The following is an 18,755-nucleotide window of genomic DNA, read 5'->3' on the forward strand; positions in this document are numbered from 1 at the left end:
TATTTTTGATGCGGAACATAATATATATGTGCAAACCTACTAAAATTTTCAACAAATATTAGATATGCATTAGATGTCGAAATCATTGACTTAAATTTCCTTCACACTTGGCAAAAACAACTTGCTTCTAGTAGGGTAATATGAACCTGTTTCTGGGCACAAAACAATCCCGTGTTCATGCAGGGTCTGAGGAAGAACTGCAATTCCAGTGGTGTTATATCGAAATCAAAATTGATGATAAAGTCGGAGGAAAGTTTCCATTCACCAACTCAAATTACACGATAGCATAATGGTTGTTCTTTTAAATGAAAAGAACATATCTATAAGATTCTCTTAGTGAACTACTCTGCTAGTAGAATAGCTAGTTTACATGTCAGTAACACTTTTATTAGAGGTTCTCAAAAATTTTCTTCATCTTCTTGGTTGTCATCTGAGGTTAGAAGATGATTTAAAGCGACTTTCGCTTTCTTTGTTTCTTTTGACTTCTCCTTGGTTTCATCTCCATCACCCTTTCTCTTGAGCGATTCATCTTTCTCAGCCACAATTTCCCCTTCCTCAGCTGCAGCAGCTTTGTCATCAGCTCTCTCTATCTTCTCCTCCTGCGAAGATGACTTTGATTCTGATTCAACCTTGTTCTCTTCATCATTTAGAGCTTCTTTGGAGGATGCAGTTACAGGTTGACGTAAAATGGAGCTGACTTCTTCATTGCTTGCGAGATCAATGGAGGTTTTCCCTGCCTTGTTTTTAGTTTTAACATTTGCACCTTTCTTCAGCAAATACTTGACGAGTTCTAAGTGAGACCCTTGGGCAGCATAATGAAGGGCAGTCATACCCTTGCGGTTGCATGATTTGACGGACACTCCAGAACTAACAAGTAGCCTAACAACTTCCAAATGACCTTTTTGAGCAGCAAAGTGAATTGCACCCATGTCATCCATAGCAGCAGCCCCAACATCAGCTTTGTTTTTGCAGAGATAATCCACAATCTGGGAATGGCCAGACCATGCTGCTAGATGGAGCCTGAAGACCATTTTAAAATGCATTAATAAGGCAAGATAATTTACAAATAAAAAGTAAAGCAAAGTGATATATAAAATTACTGGATCAAAGTGACTCGATTCACTTGAGAGATGTTACCAAAATAAAGCACAGAGGGACATTCAAAACTGGCCACATTATGGTAGTATTGAAGTCAGCGGGGGTCAGAATCTCAGGAGGAAAGAAATTGAAAACTGAACCACAAAGTGACATTGATTAAGTAGTTGAATAAAATATCTTCAGAGGACAAAGGACATGACCAATGAGATAATAGACATATATCAGGTAATGAAGTGTTGACAACAGTGGTGAGAACCAATCAGATATGAAGGGGACTTATGGAGATGAAGCAATATCATAAAACAATATGTGTCCATCCTTTCTTCTCAGTTATAGACAAATGAATTCATTGAACCTATAAAAGGTAGTATCATAAATTTTCACTTTATTTTAGTTTAATGATAATGTCCAGTTTGCATCCAGCTCGACTGTTCTATCGAGTACCTAACCCACGAGTAAATGTAGTGTTATGAATCATTTTGTTTGAGTTTCCAATGTACATCTCTTGTTCTCTTTTTCTATTATCTCAACATCTTTGTTAAGTCATCAAACAGCACTCATTGAGTGCAATACTTATACCTAGGGAGAAAATCTGTTCATAGTCAGCAATAAGAAGTAGATTTTTTCTATGATGAATATTCTTGGTAACTCAAAGCGGATCTTTCTCACCTAACAGTATGTTAATGTGGGGAATGAATGTTACAAGCCAGTAAAAATATAACAATAGCCACAGAATATATTTGGAGCATTAGTTTACATGTAAAGGCATAAAACCACTCATAAAGCAGGTGCTAAGAAAGTAGAAGAGATAATCACACAACCTTAGGCTTGTGATAATCGCAAAAGACTAATCTTTGCCCGAAAAACTTTGTGAAGATCCCCTTTAAGAATCGCTAACAGCACAAATTGCCTTTCTTTGTCATGTCAAACTCTTCACATATGTTGAGTATTACTACAATATATCCACTTAGGCACTTCCTTTCCCTACTTCTAAAATCATAAGTACATGAGAAGACCAAGTGTAAGCTCCATTGAATGAAGTTTTTTCTCATATATCAATGGATATCCTATAAGGTTATCTCCATGGGCAGACCTCGATACAATCATTCTTTCAGATTGTCAAGTTAAAAATTTTAGCACTTACACAAAAGTAATACAAACGAAAATTCTACATATTCTTTTTGGTCTGTAGCACTCCTCAAGGGGCAGGAAACATGGTCATAAAGTTCTAGCAGCTGAGGTTTAGATGTCTCTCCATAAATGAAAGAAGATACAAAGACCAAACCTTAGAAATTATTTATTGGAACAAGCATCCAAATGGGTAAAGAAAGCCTCACTTTGACAGGTGTCATGCCCTTGAAGTAATTCTTAAAGCTAAAAGTATGGTAGAAGAGAAAAAAATGTAATATATTGCCCCGGGGGTAACCCCTCAATCGGCAAAGGTTGGGAGACTTGTATCTTAGGTCACAGATTCAAGCCCTGCCACAACTGAAGCAAACTACTCTGGTATTTAAGTGAATAAGGGTAGAGGGGTGGACTCATCATCTTCGAGTTTCGGGGGCTGCAGTTGGGCCAAATGGTCTGCTTTAGATGGATTTCTCAGTTAAAAAAAAAGGAGGCAGAAAATGTAATATACATATGAGCAGAAGTTGTGAAAGATTAAGGCCTTCCAAGTTCCTTCAGATTTACTGAGAAGTTTGTTTGTAAAATGACATATAAAGTGACCTAAAACTAACAGTTCAGTCTTTTTAGCATAGCTACAGCTTACATGGATGAGACATCAAATATGCTAAAAAAGGATGTGAATAATTTCTAATACCAAAGCTAGCAGCTTAGAAGTTTGACTTGAAAACCGTCTGAAGATATCTATATATTTTCTCAGACTAGAATATAAACATTCAGAATAACTTTCACCCTCCAGCATAAACAAAGTTTTGTGTCAATAATGTAGCAAAACTAAAATTAATCAGAAGTCCCTTATCACAACTAAAGTCATAAGTACAAAAGGAAAACAGCATATACAGTGGGAAATAAAATCAGAAACACCTCAAAAAGTAAAATAATGTAGAATCTTAGAATAACTTCTATCAAAACTAGTGGATTTACAGTCCTCTTTGTAGGAAATACAAAGTAACAGTTATTCAGGAAACCAAATATTCTCAACTTCTATCAAAATTTAGCTAATAATACACTAGCGGTGACGACAAAATGGTGTTTTGCCCTTTGCTTGTCACCTTAGCTACCCAAAGACGGACCCTAGATTCAAATCAGTGGATGCAGACCCACTACTCTTTTGCCACAATGGGTACAAATGTTCTGTTGCCACAAAACAACATTCGCTAATTAGCTCCTTAACACTTCCCAATTCCCTTTTTTCTGGATAAGTTCCTTAAAGTGAAATTTTAGAAATACCCACCATCAAAAAGATTCATAATTCCATCTTCAAAAAGATACTACAATTCAAATTTAGATATTTCAGCAACGTATTACACCCTCATAGTACATTCCCACCTACAAAAATATATGATTTTCTACAAACGACAAGTGTTTTGCCCTTGCTTATCACCTTAGCTACTCCACGATGGACCCTAGATTTCAAACCAGTGAGTGCAAACTCAGTACTCTTTCACCGCAATGGTACAAATGTGCTGTTTCCACAAAACAACATTCCCCAATTAGCTCTCAGATACTTCTCACCTTAGCTACCTCGCGAAACCCCATTCCCACCTTGCTTATCACCTTAACTACTCCACGGGGGACCCTAGATTTTAAACCAGTGGATGCAGACTCGTTACTCTTTCGCCAGGATAGTACAAATGTCAGTTGCCACAAATGAAACATTCCCCAATTAGCTCTCAATTCCTTTTCATTTTCTTAGTTAAGTCCCAAACTAGAAATACCCACTATCAAAAAGCTTCATAATTACATATTCAATCATTTTATTGAATCCCACAAATCCGAATAGAGATGTTTCATCAATGAATTAGACCCTCATAGTAAATTCCCACCTCCAACAACCCATTTTGTGAAACCCCATTTCGTTTTTAGGTCTGAATTCATCAAAACAAACAAATAAACAATAGAAAGTTCTAAGATTGAAGAAGGAGATTAATGAAAACATACGGTGTACGAGAGTGTTTATCCCTAGTGTTGACAGCTAAAGGATTGGTGCTGCATAGTGTTTGAACAGCGTTAAGATCCCCAGATCGAGCCGCCGCGTGCAGTTCTTCGTTCCTATCACTTGATTGTCTCTTAGGGTTCCCCATTTTTGTGAAATTGGAGCTTGGAACTGAAGATGAAGTTTTCTTTAGGGGAGTGAAGCAATTTAGGAAAGACGGAAGATTTTGTAGAATGAGGAGAAGAATCAATTTATGTCTTTTTTTTTCCCCTCAAATACATGTCTAGTTATACTTGACTTTTTTCGCGAGTTTCATATCTTTTCGGTCTATTATTTTTCTTATTTATCTAAATTATAACTCAGCTTATATACTTAAATACACTTCGATGATGAGTTGATTAAATATTTGTTTCCATTCAATAATAGACTCGCATAGACCAACTCAGTAATAATGTGTGTTTTAATACAAATGGAGGAATTGTTTGGTTATGAAACTTATGAAAAATGTGATGATTTAATTAGGTAAATAGAATAATAGATGATTGAGGTGTAAAAGTTACAAGAAGGTAATTATTTAGGTGTTTTTGTTTATGTATACGAGTGTTGAGAAAAAATGTCGTCATAAAAATATTCTAGTAATTACAAGGTTGGTCCAAATATGTCCTCATTTATTAATGACGGAACCTCTCCAATACATCAATATTTTGCATAGTGGAAAATAGTTAAATTTGTCCTTGAACTGTGGAATAGTGTAAATTGCCGTTAAACTTTGAAGAAGAGAGTCACTTTCTTGCGATTATAACATTGTCTTCTTCGATACTTAGAACTTTCAACGACAATGTCTTAAGCCCCACACTCAAATTAATCATTCGCAAGCTTCAAATCATCACAAAAAAAACTGAAATAATAATAATCGTATCAATAGTTAAATCTTTATTTCTAGTAAAACTTCATCAATATAACTTTACCACTCACCAATTTCATCTATAGTGATGCCTGAGTCTGGGCACCGGATCGGAACGGAATGATTTGACCGGGTTGTTGACCGGTATCGGGATGAACCGGACCGGAACTACCGGGATGGAGGCTCAGTTCCGTCCCGTCCCACTATATACCGGGATAGAATCGGGACGGACCGGAATGGACCAGAACGGAACGAGATGGGATAAACGGGACAACACATATAGCTATTTCAAAAAATAATTATTTTTTTGAGTTATTTTGAATTACGAAAATACAAATGTTTTTTTTTATTTTTCTAAGTTATATTAGTTTATAGTATTTAAGTTTTAAAATTTATAATAATTTTACTTAAGTTTATTTTAAAGCTATTTTTTTTAATTTTTACGTATATAAGTTTGTAAGTTGAGTTTAATAAAGTTTTTTTTTTTAGTTTTTGAGCTTATGTAGTTATGTTTTAAGTTTTAAAGATTTGAATCTTTTGAAGTTTATAAGTTATTATGTTATACTTATAACTTGTAAGTTAAATAACTTAAGTTTGTTATTTTATAAAAATTAAATAAACAAAAAAGAAAGGAAAATGCATAAGTACCCCCCGGCCTATGCCTAAAATCTCTGAGACACACCTAATCTTTACTAAGACCCTATTACCCCCCGAACTTATTTTTTAGTTAATTGTTTACCACTTTTCGGCTTACGTGGCAATATAAACCAAATAGGTTGAAAGCTTTGTTCAACACGCGCCGGGCCCCACTTTTTCAACTTTCTAAAAAGTAGCTTTTACACTTCCCAAAATTTCAAAAAGCTATCCTATTATTTATAATCTACTTTGTTAATATATTTTTAGTTAGTTTATAGATTTCAATGTTTATATATTTTATTTCAAATTTGGGCATGTAAAATTTTGTAAATATTATATATATAATTTTATTTTATTTATAGATAAAAAAATTATTTATAATCTACTTTGTTAATATATTTTTAGTTAGTTTATAGTTTTCAATGTTTATATATTTTATTTCAAAAAAATATATTTTGTACTCATGTGAATTTTACCGTCTTTACGAAAATTTCTATTCATTTAACGTTTCTTAAGTTTAGCTTATCACACAGGTAGGTGAAAATATATTTGATCTCTTTTTCAAACACCGTTAAGTTGTAAAAAACCGAAAAAAACCGAAAGAACCGACTAAAACCGAAACCGAAAAAACTGACTTTGCGTGGTTTGATTTGATATTTAGATTTAATAAACCGACATAATTGGTTTAGGTTTTTTTTAATGAAAAACCAAACCAAACCGACCTATGTACACCCCTACTTCTAAGTCATCAAGAATCGTGATTGAGTTCAAAGGTTAGTTTTTTCTTGATTTTATTTTGTTAGCTTTTCGAAGAAAGGAGCAATTTAAGTTATGATAATGGAGGTTTTTTTTTCAAACATGAAGAACAATAATAAAGAAGAAGACAATTGAGTTAATATTTATTTTTTCCAAGTTTATTTTAACACATGACCAATTTTTATTGGTCAATGTTGTCTAAAAGCTGCACCCACGCGCCTAACATAGGTGAAATCACGGACTCAGCCACGTAGGCCGAAAAGTGGTAAACAATTAACTAAAAAATAAGTTCGGGGGGTAATAGAACCTTAGTAAAGGTTAGGTGTGTCTCAAGGATTTTGGAAATAGGCTGGGGGGGTACTTGTGCATTTTCCCAAAAAGAAATGCTAATAAAAGTAAATAATGACAAAAATATTATTTTTTATTTTAATTAAAAAAGATTTACCGAAACGGAACAGAATCGGAATGAACCGGGATGAACCGGTACTGGTATAGCGGTACCAAATCATGGTACCGTTCTGTTCCGTGTACCGGTTCAATGTATCCCATCCCGTCCCGAATACTACCGGACCGAAATGGACCGGAATGGTACCGATACAACCCGTTCCGGTGCCCAGCCTTAGTGATGCCAAAGCTCCACATTGAACTCATAATATTAAAATAAACTTAGGTACACAATATTTTAACTTTTAAATAGTTTGCAGTAATATTATGATGTTTAAGATAAAGTTATAATGGTTGAAAGTCAAATATTCTCTTGACACAGGTAAAAATAGTGTTCATAAGAAAAAAAATTATAAAAATGAAAGTGTGAGCGAGACATTTGAAATTTTTTTAGCAATTTTTTATAGAGCAAACATAAAAAATATATTTGTATGTTATAACTATAGTTTGCATAATTGCGCTTTATAGCAAATTTTATGTTTGTTATGGAGCTTTTGATTTGTATAATTCGCTAGATACATTCAATTTTATACAAATTGTTCAGTTTTGTATAAATTCATTTAACATTGTAATTTGTATAATAAGATATGTATTTGTATAATTATAAGTGTATATGACGAAAATATATATTTGTATTTGTATATATAATTTTTTCACTCTTTATACAGACACAAACACATTTTATATATCTTATACCGAAATGTATAAAATGGTTAATTATATACCGAATCAAATGGCAAAAAACTGAAATGTTTGCTGCGAATTACAAATAAAATAAACTATAGCTATATCATTTAATTTAAATTAATAGTTGGTTATTTCATACAATTTTCTCAAATTTTTTTCTGTTTTATGAGTATTGTAGAAATGACTTAGTCATGGAGTAATGATGATCTTCAAGCGGCGGTTTCAAGAATTGGGAGATATATAAATTATTATGATATTGATTGATTTAGAGTGATTATAACTATGTTTGAGAAAAATATTGAAACCTAAAGAATTACTCAAAATTCACGATAGCATCCAAGATAGACCATCAACATGTGACACAACCAATAAGAAATCACCTCAGCATCCTATAAGGAGGTCTCATGCTAAATAGCTTCAAGAGAAGTTAGCTAGGCTACAATTAAAAATTAAGAAGTGAATTTTGTTGGAATTAAGATGAGCTAAAGGACATGGAGATGCCTCACAAACATGAAGTACCAGTAAGTTTATACGTATAATGTTAGGGAAAATGTATAAGTATCCCCCAGCCTATGCCCAAAATCTCTGAAACACATTTAATCTTTACTAAGGTCCTATTATCCTCCCGAACTTATTTTTTAATTAATTTTTTACTAGTTTTTCGCCTACGTGACAATATAAACCATATAGGTTGAAAGCTTTGTTCAACACGCGCTGGGCCCCACTTTTTCAACTTTCTAAAAAGTAAGCTATCAGTTCAAAATAGCTTTTACACTTCCCAAAATTTCAAAAAAGCTATCACTTTACGTAAGCTATGACTTTTTCAACTTTCTAAAAAGTAAAACTATCACTTTTCAAGTTAACTTTACCAAAAGGGAGAGAAAGGAACAAGGGAAAGAACATTATCTTCAAAAAATTGATTTCAGAAATTCGATTTACAGACTCATAATTGATTTTCTATGTTGGATTTTAGTACTTAGTGTTCGATTTTAGTCGTGCATGTGTGGGTCGATTTCAGTCGTGCATCTGTGGGTCGATTTCATTCTTCTAAGTCATCGATAATCGTGATTGAGTTCAAAGGTTAGTTTTTTCTTTATTTTATTTTGTTTTTTGTTATTGTTATACTTAGATTTCGTAGGGTTCATGATATGTTGTTAAATATTGGTTTCGATCTTTGAGTGAAATGTAACTTCATGCTTACTTTTTAGGGTTTATGTTATGGTACTGTTAGATATCAAACTTCGTATGTAACTTGTTATTCATATATTCATATTGTAACATATGTTGTTATAGTATATTCTAAAGTATTTTTCAGTGTCGGTTGGTTGGGTGGTATTATATTTGTGTGAGTTCTATTCTCTTTTTAAACATACAAGAAGACAAAGACGAGTTAGGTGTTGTGTTGTGTTGTGTTGTATTATGGGGTTACAGTAAAATAACTTCATATTGGGTCTTGTGTTGTGTCTGTGTGGGGTTACAGATAAATAACTTTATCCTAAGAAGAAAAAGATATGTTGTGTTGTGTCTGTGTGGGATTACAGACCTAATTCTAAGAAGACAAAGATATGTCGAGTATTGTGTTGTGTCTGTGGGTATGTGTGTTCTGTATGTGTGGGGTTATAGTTACATTAAAAAAATCCAATAATTATTGGCTTTAACTTGAATTGTTTTTATATTTGTTTGGGTGTGTGTGTGTTTCTTTAATCAATTATTGTAGTTTATTAGTAACTTGTACTTAATTATTGTTAATGTTTATGCATATAGGTATGAGTGGATTTACATTCATTACTTTAAAGTTGTATCATGGTGGGGCCTTATTGTATGAAGGTGAGGAAGCAAGATATGTGGGTGGGTTAGTGAGTGAGTATGTTGATGTTGATGTGGATACAATATCATATTTTGATATTAAAGACTACATTAAAGAACTAGGGTATTGCCCAAATTGCAAATTTAGTATCCCGTCACCTAACAGTTGCATCTTAGGAGATATTGACAATGATGATATTCTCTTAGCAATGTGTAATTGTTTGCAAAATAGGGCTGTTTTGAAAGTATATGTCCACATGCCTGAAGAGGAATATGGTGCAACTTTTAATAAAGAAGGGACCACTAAATATAGGGCTAGTGAAAACATTGAATATAATGAAGTAGGTGATGATGCTTTTAATGGGGTAGATGTATGTCACGCCCCGAGCCTACACCCTGGACGGGATCGGCACCCGGAGATCATTTCTGGCCCCAAGCGAACCCTTGGCCTGGCTTTCTTAACTCAGCGAAAACCTAACCCAACAGAATAACTCAATGCTAATGCAAGGTTAGAAAACAATTTAACTTATAAAGTCTGGCCACAAAGGCAACTCGAATCTCAAAATAGAATAATTACATATATACATAGATGAGAGACTTAAAACTAACTGACTGACTGTCTATCTATGAAGCCTCTAAAATACTGAGATGGATGTTGGGGCAGACCCCGCAACATCCTAATAAAACAAAAACTAAGAACACAAAATAATTGAGTCCTCCGGAATGCAAGGAGGCTCACCACTGACTCTGGAGTGCTCAGCTGGATCAACGACGTGCAGGATGCTGATCCGGGGTACCTGAATCTGCATCATCAAACGATGCAGGCCAACTGGCATCAGTACATGGAATGTACGAGTATGCGAGCTGGAAAGCTAAGCAACATAGGCTAGAAGGAAATCTGGAAGAAACTGAAATAGCTTACCTGGCTCAACTCAACTCAACCTGACTGACTTCTTTCAATATAAGGCAATTTAAAACAAGTGCGATATAAAGAAAGACTGTTTAAAACATGCTATAAACTCTGTGTGTATACAAAGATACAATAAGCCTGAAATGTATATAGAAATACAATGAACTGATGTATATAAAAATACAATAATCTCTGTGTATGAAAATACAATAACTGCTGTGGGAGTTTCTCTAACCGACAACCATCACATAAGAGCTATAGTGATGATACAGCGATCGACCTCACGCTGCCAGAGCATCTTATACCCGGCCAAAGGTATAAGACCTGAACTGCCTAATGGATCCACTAGTCTAATCTGAAAAGGATTCATCTAAAAAGTATGATCCTTTTCTACCCATGGTGGCTAACATGGTTCTATGGGGGCTGTGGGTTCTTTGAACGCTCCCCCAATTCGGTGCTCGATACTACTCCCAAAAATGTACTGGCTCTTATGTTTTTAAAACATATTTCTTCCTGCTGATATGAGATAATTACTCAAAAACTAGCCCGAAGGCTCTTTTGGAAATCTCAGTTTCCAACCTTGTTTAAATGTAAAAACATTTCTTTAAAACTTCTTTGGGAATACATAGTTCCCTAATAACTTTGAGAAAAGAACTCAACTTTAAACTCTTTACTTTACTTGAACTCTTGGCTTGATGTGAAACTCTTAACTTAACATGAAACTCTTAACTTTTGACTTGACTTGAAACTCAATACTTAACTTGGAACTTGAGCCTTAGAATGAAGTTAAAACGTTCAATGAAGACTCTTGGAAAACCTTAAAGACTTGCTTTGACTTACTTACTTCTAAGCTTGACTTCACTTGACTTGGAAACTAACTTCACTTGAATTGGAAACTAACTTCACTTGACTTGGAAACTAACTTCACTTGACTTGTAGTTTTACTTGACTTTTGGAAGTACCTTGGAGTGTTGGAAACAACTAGGAAACATAGGTATAATACCTAGGAACATGTATGAAAAAAGAAATGGTGAATGAAAGGGAAGGATTGGTGTCCTTGGCACTAGGAGAGGTGCAACAGCCCAGCCCCTTTTTCCCCAAAAATCCGACTTTTTCCCCTTGTTTCTTTCCAATTCTAAACCCTCTCAACCTCAAGGTTTCAGCAGCAACACTTAGAACCATAAAGACCCTTATTATACAATAGATTCAACTCAAAAATCACAGCCAGAAATCTGTACTAAATCAGCAAGAACTTCAACACAACACCACTACAACTTCAACAACCAATAAATCTTCTCTTGGAATTAAAAACAAGTTGGTGTGTGGGGGTATGAACCAACCAACACTAAGGATCATCAATCTCTCAACATACAATAGATCACAACTCAAATACACAGCCCAATCCTGTCCCACAACCAACAATAACTTCAACAACACAACTAACAACATCAACAACAACTAACAACTTCAACAACTTCAACAACAAATCCAATCTCTTCTCAAATCATAAAAACGAGCTTGGTATGTGGGGGGGAAAGGATAAACCCACACTAAAGACTCACATACCTTGATAGGGATCACCCCCGACGAAAATCCACAATGATCTTGACCAATCTTGTTGATCTCCTCTTTCTTCTCTTCTTCTTCTCCTTCTTCTCTTCTTCTTCTCTTGAACCCTAACTCTTTCTCTTTCAAAATGGGACAGAATGATCCAAATATCAGCCTAATACAACAATATAAGCTCAAAAGAAATGATTTGTGAAAAGACCAAAATGCCCTTAAATTTCCGGAACGGAATCCCTGCCAACTGCCCAACTTTCAAAGATCATAACTCGCTCATACGAACTCGGAATTGAGCAAACTCAGTGGCGTTGGAAAGATCGTTCCACAAGCTTCGAAACCATAACTGGAACTACTCCTAACTCATCCTGAGCTAGGAGTTATGACTGCTCAAAGTTGGCCAAAAACTCACTGATTTCCACACTTAGCCAAATTTCCAGATTTTTGAACTTAGCCAAATTTTCCAGATTCTGGACTGCCAAATTTCCAGATTTTAAATTTTTCCAAAAAATGACTATTTCCAAATTTCAAGCTTCTTCAAAGCCACTTCAAATTGTCAGATGTTACAATGTATCTCTAAATACTACCTCAAATATTCCTTTTACATCAAACCCAATAGCTCCAAATATTGATCCATCAGATTTTGAAGATAGTGAATACTCTGTAAAAGGATCTAATGAGTCAACTGAAGAGAGTGATGATTCTGAAGATAGTGAACTACTTGGAGATGATCAATATGGAAGTGATGTTCATGAGGAGCTGATTCAACTGAGGGTTGAGAAAAGATCCTTTCTGAGGAAGAGGAAAAAAAGGGAGAGAATTCCTGCAGATACTGAAGAAGTACCGTGTGGTAATACTGGAGTAGATCTTGGGTTTGATGAGACTGCTATTAATACAAATACTTTAGGAGGAAGGCTAGGAGGTGATGAACCATATTATGCAAGTTCTGATGCTTGTAGTTTTGAAACTGACACAGATGATAGTCGTCTTGAAGAAGGTGAAAAAATGAGGTTGAAACTGCCTAGCACAAAAAGGAAAAAATATACCACAGACAGTGCCAGATTTGATCCCAACAGTAAGAAGATTGTGTGGCAATTGGGTATGGTTTTTGAAAGTGTAAAAGAGTTTAGATTGGTAATCACTAAGTATGCAATTTAGAGAAGGGTTCAAATTGAAAAGTGTGTGAATGAGCCAACTAGAGTAAGGGTGAAATGTTGCAAGGTAAATTACAAATGGGTGTTAGATGCAAGTTTGGACAGGAAGACTAATAACTTTGTTATTAAGTCTTACATGCCAATACATTTATGTCAAAAGGCTTCTAGAAATTACTTGTGCAACTCTAAATTCATTGCTAGTGTTGTCAAAGATAAAGTGATTGAACAACTAAATATCAGAGTGTTCAAGTTGTAAGAGTTAATCAGGAAGAAGTATAATGTGCATGTTGGTAAGACCACATCTAGAAGAGCAAGAGCTAAAATTTTGAATGAAATTATGGGTGATCATGTTAAGGAGTTTGGGAGAATTCTTGATTATAAAGATAAGTTGTTAAGGTCTAATCCTGAGAGTACTTGTGTGGTGAAGCTTGGTGAAGCTAATGCATCTGGTAGGGTAGTATTTGAGGCATTTTACACCTGTTTTGTGGCACTCAAGATGGCATTCATGTCAGCTAGAAAATGCATTGGTTTGGATGGTTGTTTCTTGAAGGGGGTATGCAGGGGTCAATTACTTATTGCAGTGGCCAAAGATGGCAATAATCAAATGCTTCCACTTGCTTGGGCTGTAGTTGAAAATGAGAACATAAACAATTGGAGTTGGTTTATTTCTCCGTTGCAAGAAGACATACAAAAGGTAAACTTGTTTTTATTTCTCTGTTGGTTTACTACTTTTTCAACTTAATTATTTAATGTTTGTTGTAACTTGTAGGGACTGGATATAGCTATTAAGGAGTTGTTGCCAGCTTGTGAGGAAAAAGGTGTGCTAGGCATATACTAGCAAATTGGTTAAAGAATTGGAAAGGCCTGCAAAGGAAGAAACTGTTCTGGAAGTGTGCTAGAAGTACTTTTGAAGCTGAATTCAGAGAAAATCTGGAAGAGCTGTCTAAACTAGGTATGGGTATAGTGGATGATCTAATTTACTATGATAAAGAATATTGTTGCAAAATGTATTTTAATTGTGAAGTCAAGTCTGATGCAATAGATAATAATATGTGTGAGAGCTTTAATGCTTGGATTTTGTCTGCAAGGCATAAAACCATTATTAGTATGCTTGAAGAGATAAGGATTAAGGTCATGACTAGGTTAGCTAGGTTAAGTGAATTTCCAAACTCTTGGATAACCAACTTCTCTCCAATGGCAATGAAAGTATTAGAAGAAAATATTGATAAGTCAATGGCATGTAACATTGAGTTTAAAGGAGTAACTGGATATGAGGTTTTAGATGGATACAAATAACACACTGTATGTTTGAGAAAGAGAGAGTGTAGTTGTATATCTTGGATGTTGAAGGGAATACCATGTGCACACGTCTTAGCTACAATGTTGCATAGACAATATGGTCCACATGATTTCATTCATCCATGCTACTCTAAAGAGAGGTACTTGATGACTTACTCACATTTCATACAACCTATGAATAACATGCCAATGTGGCCAGAATCAAGAAATCCTCTTGTTGCTCCACCAGTGATTAAAAAAATGTCAGGCAGGCCTAGAAAGCTGAGAAGGAAAAAGGCTGGTGAAACTAAGGTGTCTGGTAAACTGTTTAAAACTGGACTAACTATGACATGTAATCTTTGCCATGTTAAAGGTCACAACAAAAGAAGTTGTCATTTACGAAGGAGTGATGGAGTTGGTTCTATTGTCGGGGAACATAGAGCTACCCCTACTTCAAATGTTGAAGAACCATCAAGCTCAAGAAAGGGAAGAAGAAGGGGAAGACCAAAGCTACATTACTATTTTGTCACTTACTTTTAAAGTTTAATCAACTTACTAATATAATAAATGTTTTTTTGCAAATTAGAAATCAACAAATATTGAGAGTGAGCCTGTTGCAAAAAGGGGGAGAGGTAGAAGTGCAAGTGCTAGTGCATCAAAGGTTGCACCTAGAACCACTGCACCTCCAACAACTTCAAGAACACCAAGACATAAAGCAAGTGCACGTGCAAGTGCATCAAGGGCTGCACCTAGAACCACTGCACCTCCAACAACTTCAAGAACACCAACACATGAAGCAAGTGCAAGTGTAAGTGGTGCTGGAGTATAATCAAGAGCCTGGAGTAGTAAAGGAAGGGGTAGGGGACTGGGAAGTGCACCAAGAGGTATTAATCATCCACTTGAAAGTTGGTTTACATGTTCTCAAGGTAGTACAACACAGGGTGTAGACCAGAATACAAATGTTGCACCAAAGGAAACTGCTACTGCCAGGAAAGGAAAGGGCGTTGGAAACACAACTCAATTTAAAAGGCCAAGAGTAACTAGAATGGGTGTGTTTCAAGCTGAAAATGGTTTCAGAACTTTCAATGTAAGTATTGTGATGCATTCATATTGTTTGTACCCTAATGACTTGATAACATCTGTTCTCTAATAACCTTACTTCTCTAAAAAATTTATAGCCTGGACTGCCAAGTAGCAGAATATTAGCTGGACAAAAAAGAGTTTTGAGATCAAATGTTGTAACTGGGGATATTGGTTTCAAACCAACAAGTGGATTGAAGTGGAAAGGAAATCAAGCAATCACAACTAGAAGGCTCCAGCAGATTAGAGATCAATCAAGGCTTTCAAACCCAAATGCTTCCTCCTCTTCACAGCCTCGAGACCCATGGAAACTATAATGTTGATATCAATGGTGTTTTCTTAGTACTGTTTTGGTGGCCACTATAAGTACTATTTTGTTTCATGTTTAAAGGAAAAACAACTATTTCCTGTTTTTTGTTATATGTATGTATGAAATAGTACTAAAATTATGGGTACTTATGCAATGTGAAAATTTTATTTTGCTTTTAAGTTCACTTTTAGAATCAACTTTGTATTGAAAATTTGCTCTTAAGTAATGAAATTCTGGGCACTTATGCAATGTGACTTGTATTATTTATGTGAAGCTTTATTTTTATTTGCAAGAATAGGTACTACAATTTTGGGTACTTATGCAATGTGTTTTGTGTTATTTCTGTGTAGCTTTGTTGGGAGAATAGGTACTGTGATTAATAACTCTTGATTTACTTCATTTTACAATTTCAAACACAAACAAATCATGGCAACTAGAGAATTAAGACAATTTCAAACACAAATAAATTCAAATTTTCATTACGGTAGAGCAAATAAAGGTTTCAATACCACAAAAAATTATGGCAATTTCATTTGATCCTTCAACCTACCAACTTGGGTTAGAAAGCTAACAAATATAACAACAAAACAAATCATCAAACAACAAAGGAATTTCCCAAAACAACGACAGCCTTCATCATCTTTCTTCATTTTCATCCCTTTCATCTTGTTTTCTTTCAAATCACCCATTTCTTTTACATCGCGACCCTTCTCCTTTGAATTGATGTTGAGATTTTCATAACGATTTCGAAGACTTTCACCTTCATCCAAAGGAATTTTTTCTTGTTTTGACTGTTCAATGTTGGAATTATTAAGCTGTTCCAATTGCATCTTCACAAGCTCATATTTTTCTTCTAACTCCTTAATCATATTCACCAATTTCGGAAGAATAAACCGAGATCTTTCATCGACTCTCTCCTTGTTTCTCCATCTAAAAAAATTACAGTTCATGGCCTCATAGTGAGGACAAGACCAAAATCGTCTTCCGGGATTGCGATCTGACCAAGACGTCTGCATTTGCAATAAGATTCCATGCTTGCATCGCACTTCCGCATTGATCATTGAATCATTCTCATCCATACACAACTTATTCAACTCGAATTTTGTCATAACCCTAACATTTATACATAAAAATTGTGAAAGAAATTTAAAATCAGAACTAACAATCGACATAAAAAGGTGTAAATATAAAGAATAAATTAAAATTTTACTTTACCTTTTCGAAACAAGGAGCAATTTAACTTGAATGATAATGATAATGGAGGTTTTTTTTCTAAAGATGAAGAACAATAAAGAAGAAGACAACTTAGTTAAAGATGAAGAACAATAAAGTTTATTTTAACACGTGGCCAATTTTTATTGGTCAGTGTTGTCTAAATATTGCACCCACGTGCCTAACATAGGTGAAGTCACGGACTCAGCCACGTAGGCGAAAAAGTGGTAAAAAATTAATAAAAAAATAAGTTGGGGGGGGGGGGGGGGGGGNGGACCTTAGTAAAGGTTAGGCGTGTCTCAGGGATTTTGGGCATAGGCTGGGGGGGAGGGGGGGTACTTATGCATTTTTCTAATAAAAGGATAAGTAAGCAATATTATGTAGACATTAGTCATAATTTATTGTGAAATTTGAAAAAAATGATTTTTTTCAAAAGAGTTGAAAAACTACATAAAAAAATATATCACACCCTAAATCTCAACACTTGGAAATGTATTTTCACATATATATATATATATATATATGAGATGTATTTTTTGCTCATGAAAAGTATATCACACTATCATGGGTGTGTTTCATATTGAAGTTATGAAAAATGTTTTTAGCGAAAATATTTACTCAAAAAACGAGTGAATTTTTTATTTATTTTTCAATGGTTTCTTTGGTCCGCAGGACCTACCCAACATTTGAGACTCTTCTTCTATCTCATCGCTCATTGCCTCGACTTTCCCCCGGCCATAATTGCTAACAAAATATTTGTGCGTATATATATATCAATAATCTTTAGAAGCGAGGCTGAATTAACATAGATTAAAGGAACGATGGACAATTTCAATTGTTTCATTGTGAAAAAGAAAAGATAAGAAAAGAAACATGTGACAAACTCTTTTCATATCCATGTGGTGAGAGTTAAGAAGGAGTAATTTTCCTAGACAGTCACCCATGTTTGGGAAATTACTTATGAATATCACTTATGTTTGTTTTAGGACTATAATATTACCCAACTTTGCCTATTTTTCTCAAAATATACTTGACACAAAAAATACATTATCTCTCTCCTACTAGGATGTCATGTCACATTTTTTAATTTATTAATAATATTTTTTAATTCTTTAAATGACAACTTGTTTAATGATCTATCAGAGAGCATTAATACATTCTCTATGAAAATCTAGTTACTTCAATTTTATAACGAAAATCTTTATCCTATGTTTCATTTATGAGTATTTGCCGTTATATCCATACAAAAATTTAGTCTTGCTGTCGAGGAAAAAATTAAACCAGTTCCTTGAAGCTGATGAAGAAACAATAAATTTAGTTGGATATTTAGAGATAAACTAGATATTAGGAACATTGATTTTTACACAAACTATAAACATATGTTGCTTGTTCATGGTAAAAAAATCAAAGGTTTCTTATTCATGGTAAAAAAAAAAGATTTTTACACAAACTATAAACATTTGTTCAAAGCTTAGGCAGATTCAAACAATAGAAATATCCGATTCAAAAACAAGCAAGCAATAAACCCCTAATTTTTAAGAAAATTACTCCAATATCATGTTAAGTATTCAAATTATTTCACAATTTACACTTCAAAAATAAAAAAATCAGAAGAAAACTTGAATTTTACCTCGTGGCAATTTCTTTGGTTGACATCAACGGTATACAACGGCTCAGGAGACAGTTCCTTATGCAAATTTGTTATTTTATTCCTTGAAGAACCGGAGGAAGCCACATATTTTCTTGAAGAATCGGAGGAGCTCATATTACAGTTCCTTATGTAATTTTTTTTACTGGGTATA

At 34.4% G+C, this 18,755-nt stretch overlaps 2 protein-coding genes and 1 pseudogene across 2 annotated transcripts; 1 reads left to right on the forward strand and 2 right to left on the reverse strand.

Annotated features, from left to right (window-relative positions):
* Positions 1-244: 244 nt before the first annotated feature.
* On the reverse strand, positions 245-4,469 carry LOC125843263 (uncharacterized). Its single transcript, XM_049522478.1, has 2 exons — positions 4,222-4,469; positions 245-1,020 (listed from the first exon to the last, which is right to left on the reverse strand). Exons 1-2 carry the CDS (start codon positions 4,362-4,364, stop codon positions 399-401), a joined length of 765 nt encoding a protein of 254 aa, XP_049378435.1. The 5' UTR covers positions 4,365-4,469; the 3' UTR covers positions 245-398.
* Positions 4,470-14,612: 10,143 nt separating this feature from the next.
* Positions 14,613-15,900, forward strand: LOC125842640 (uncharacterized; annotated as a pseudogene).
* A 359-nt stretch (positions 15,901-16,259) lies between these two features.
* On the reverse strand, positions 16,260-16,913 carry LOC125841585 (uncharacterized). Its single transcript, XM_049520737.1, has one exon. It carries the CDS (start codon positions 16,911-16,913, stop codon positions 16,260-16,262), a length of 654 nt encoding a protein of 217 aa, XP_049376694.1.
* Positions 16,914-18,755: the final 1,842 nt, after the last annotated feature.

Source organism: Solanum stenotomum, chromosome 10, assembly GCF_019186545.1.
Source record: "Solanum stenotomum isolate F172 chromosome 10, ASM1918654v1, whole genome shotgun sequence".
In the NCBI taxonomy this organism is placed as follows: Eukaryota; Viridiplantae; Streptophyta; class Magnoliopsida; order Solanales; family Solanaceae; genus Solanum; species Solanum stenotomum.

Bases quoted from the DNA above. Each gene is read 5' to 3' on its own strand.
- LOC125843263 (XM_049522478.1), bottom strand. From the start codon at position 4,364: ATGGGGAACCCTAAGAGACAATCAAGTGATAGGAACGAAGAACTGCAC. The intron at 1,021-4,221 runs GTATGTTTTCAT...AATGGTCTTCAG, and splicing joins GATAAACACTCTCGTACACC to GCTCCATCTAGCAGCATGGT.
- LOC125841585 (XM_049520737.1), bottom strand. From the start codon at position 16,913: ATGTCGATTGTTAGTTCTGATTTTAAATTTCTTTCACAATTTTTATGT.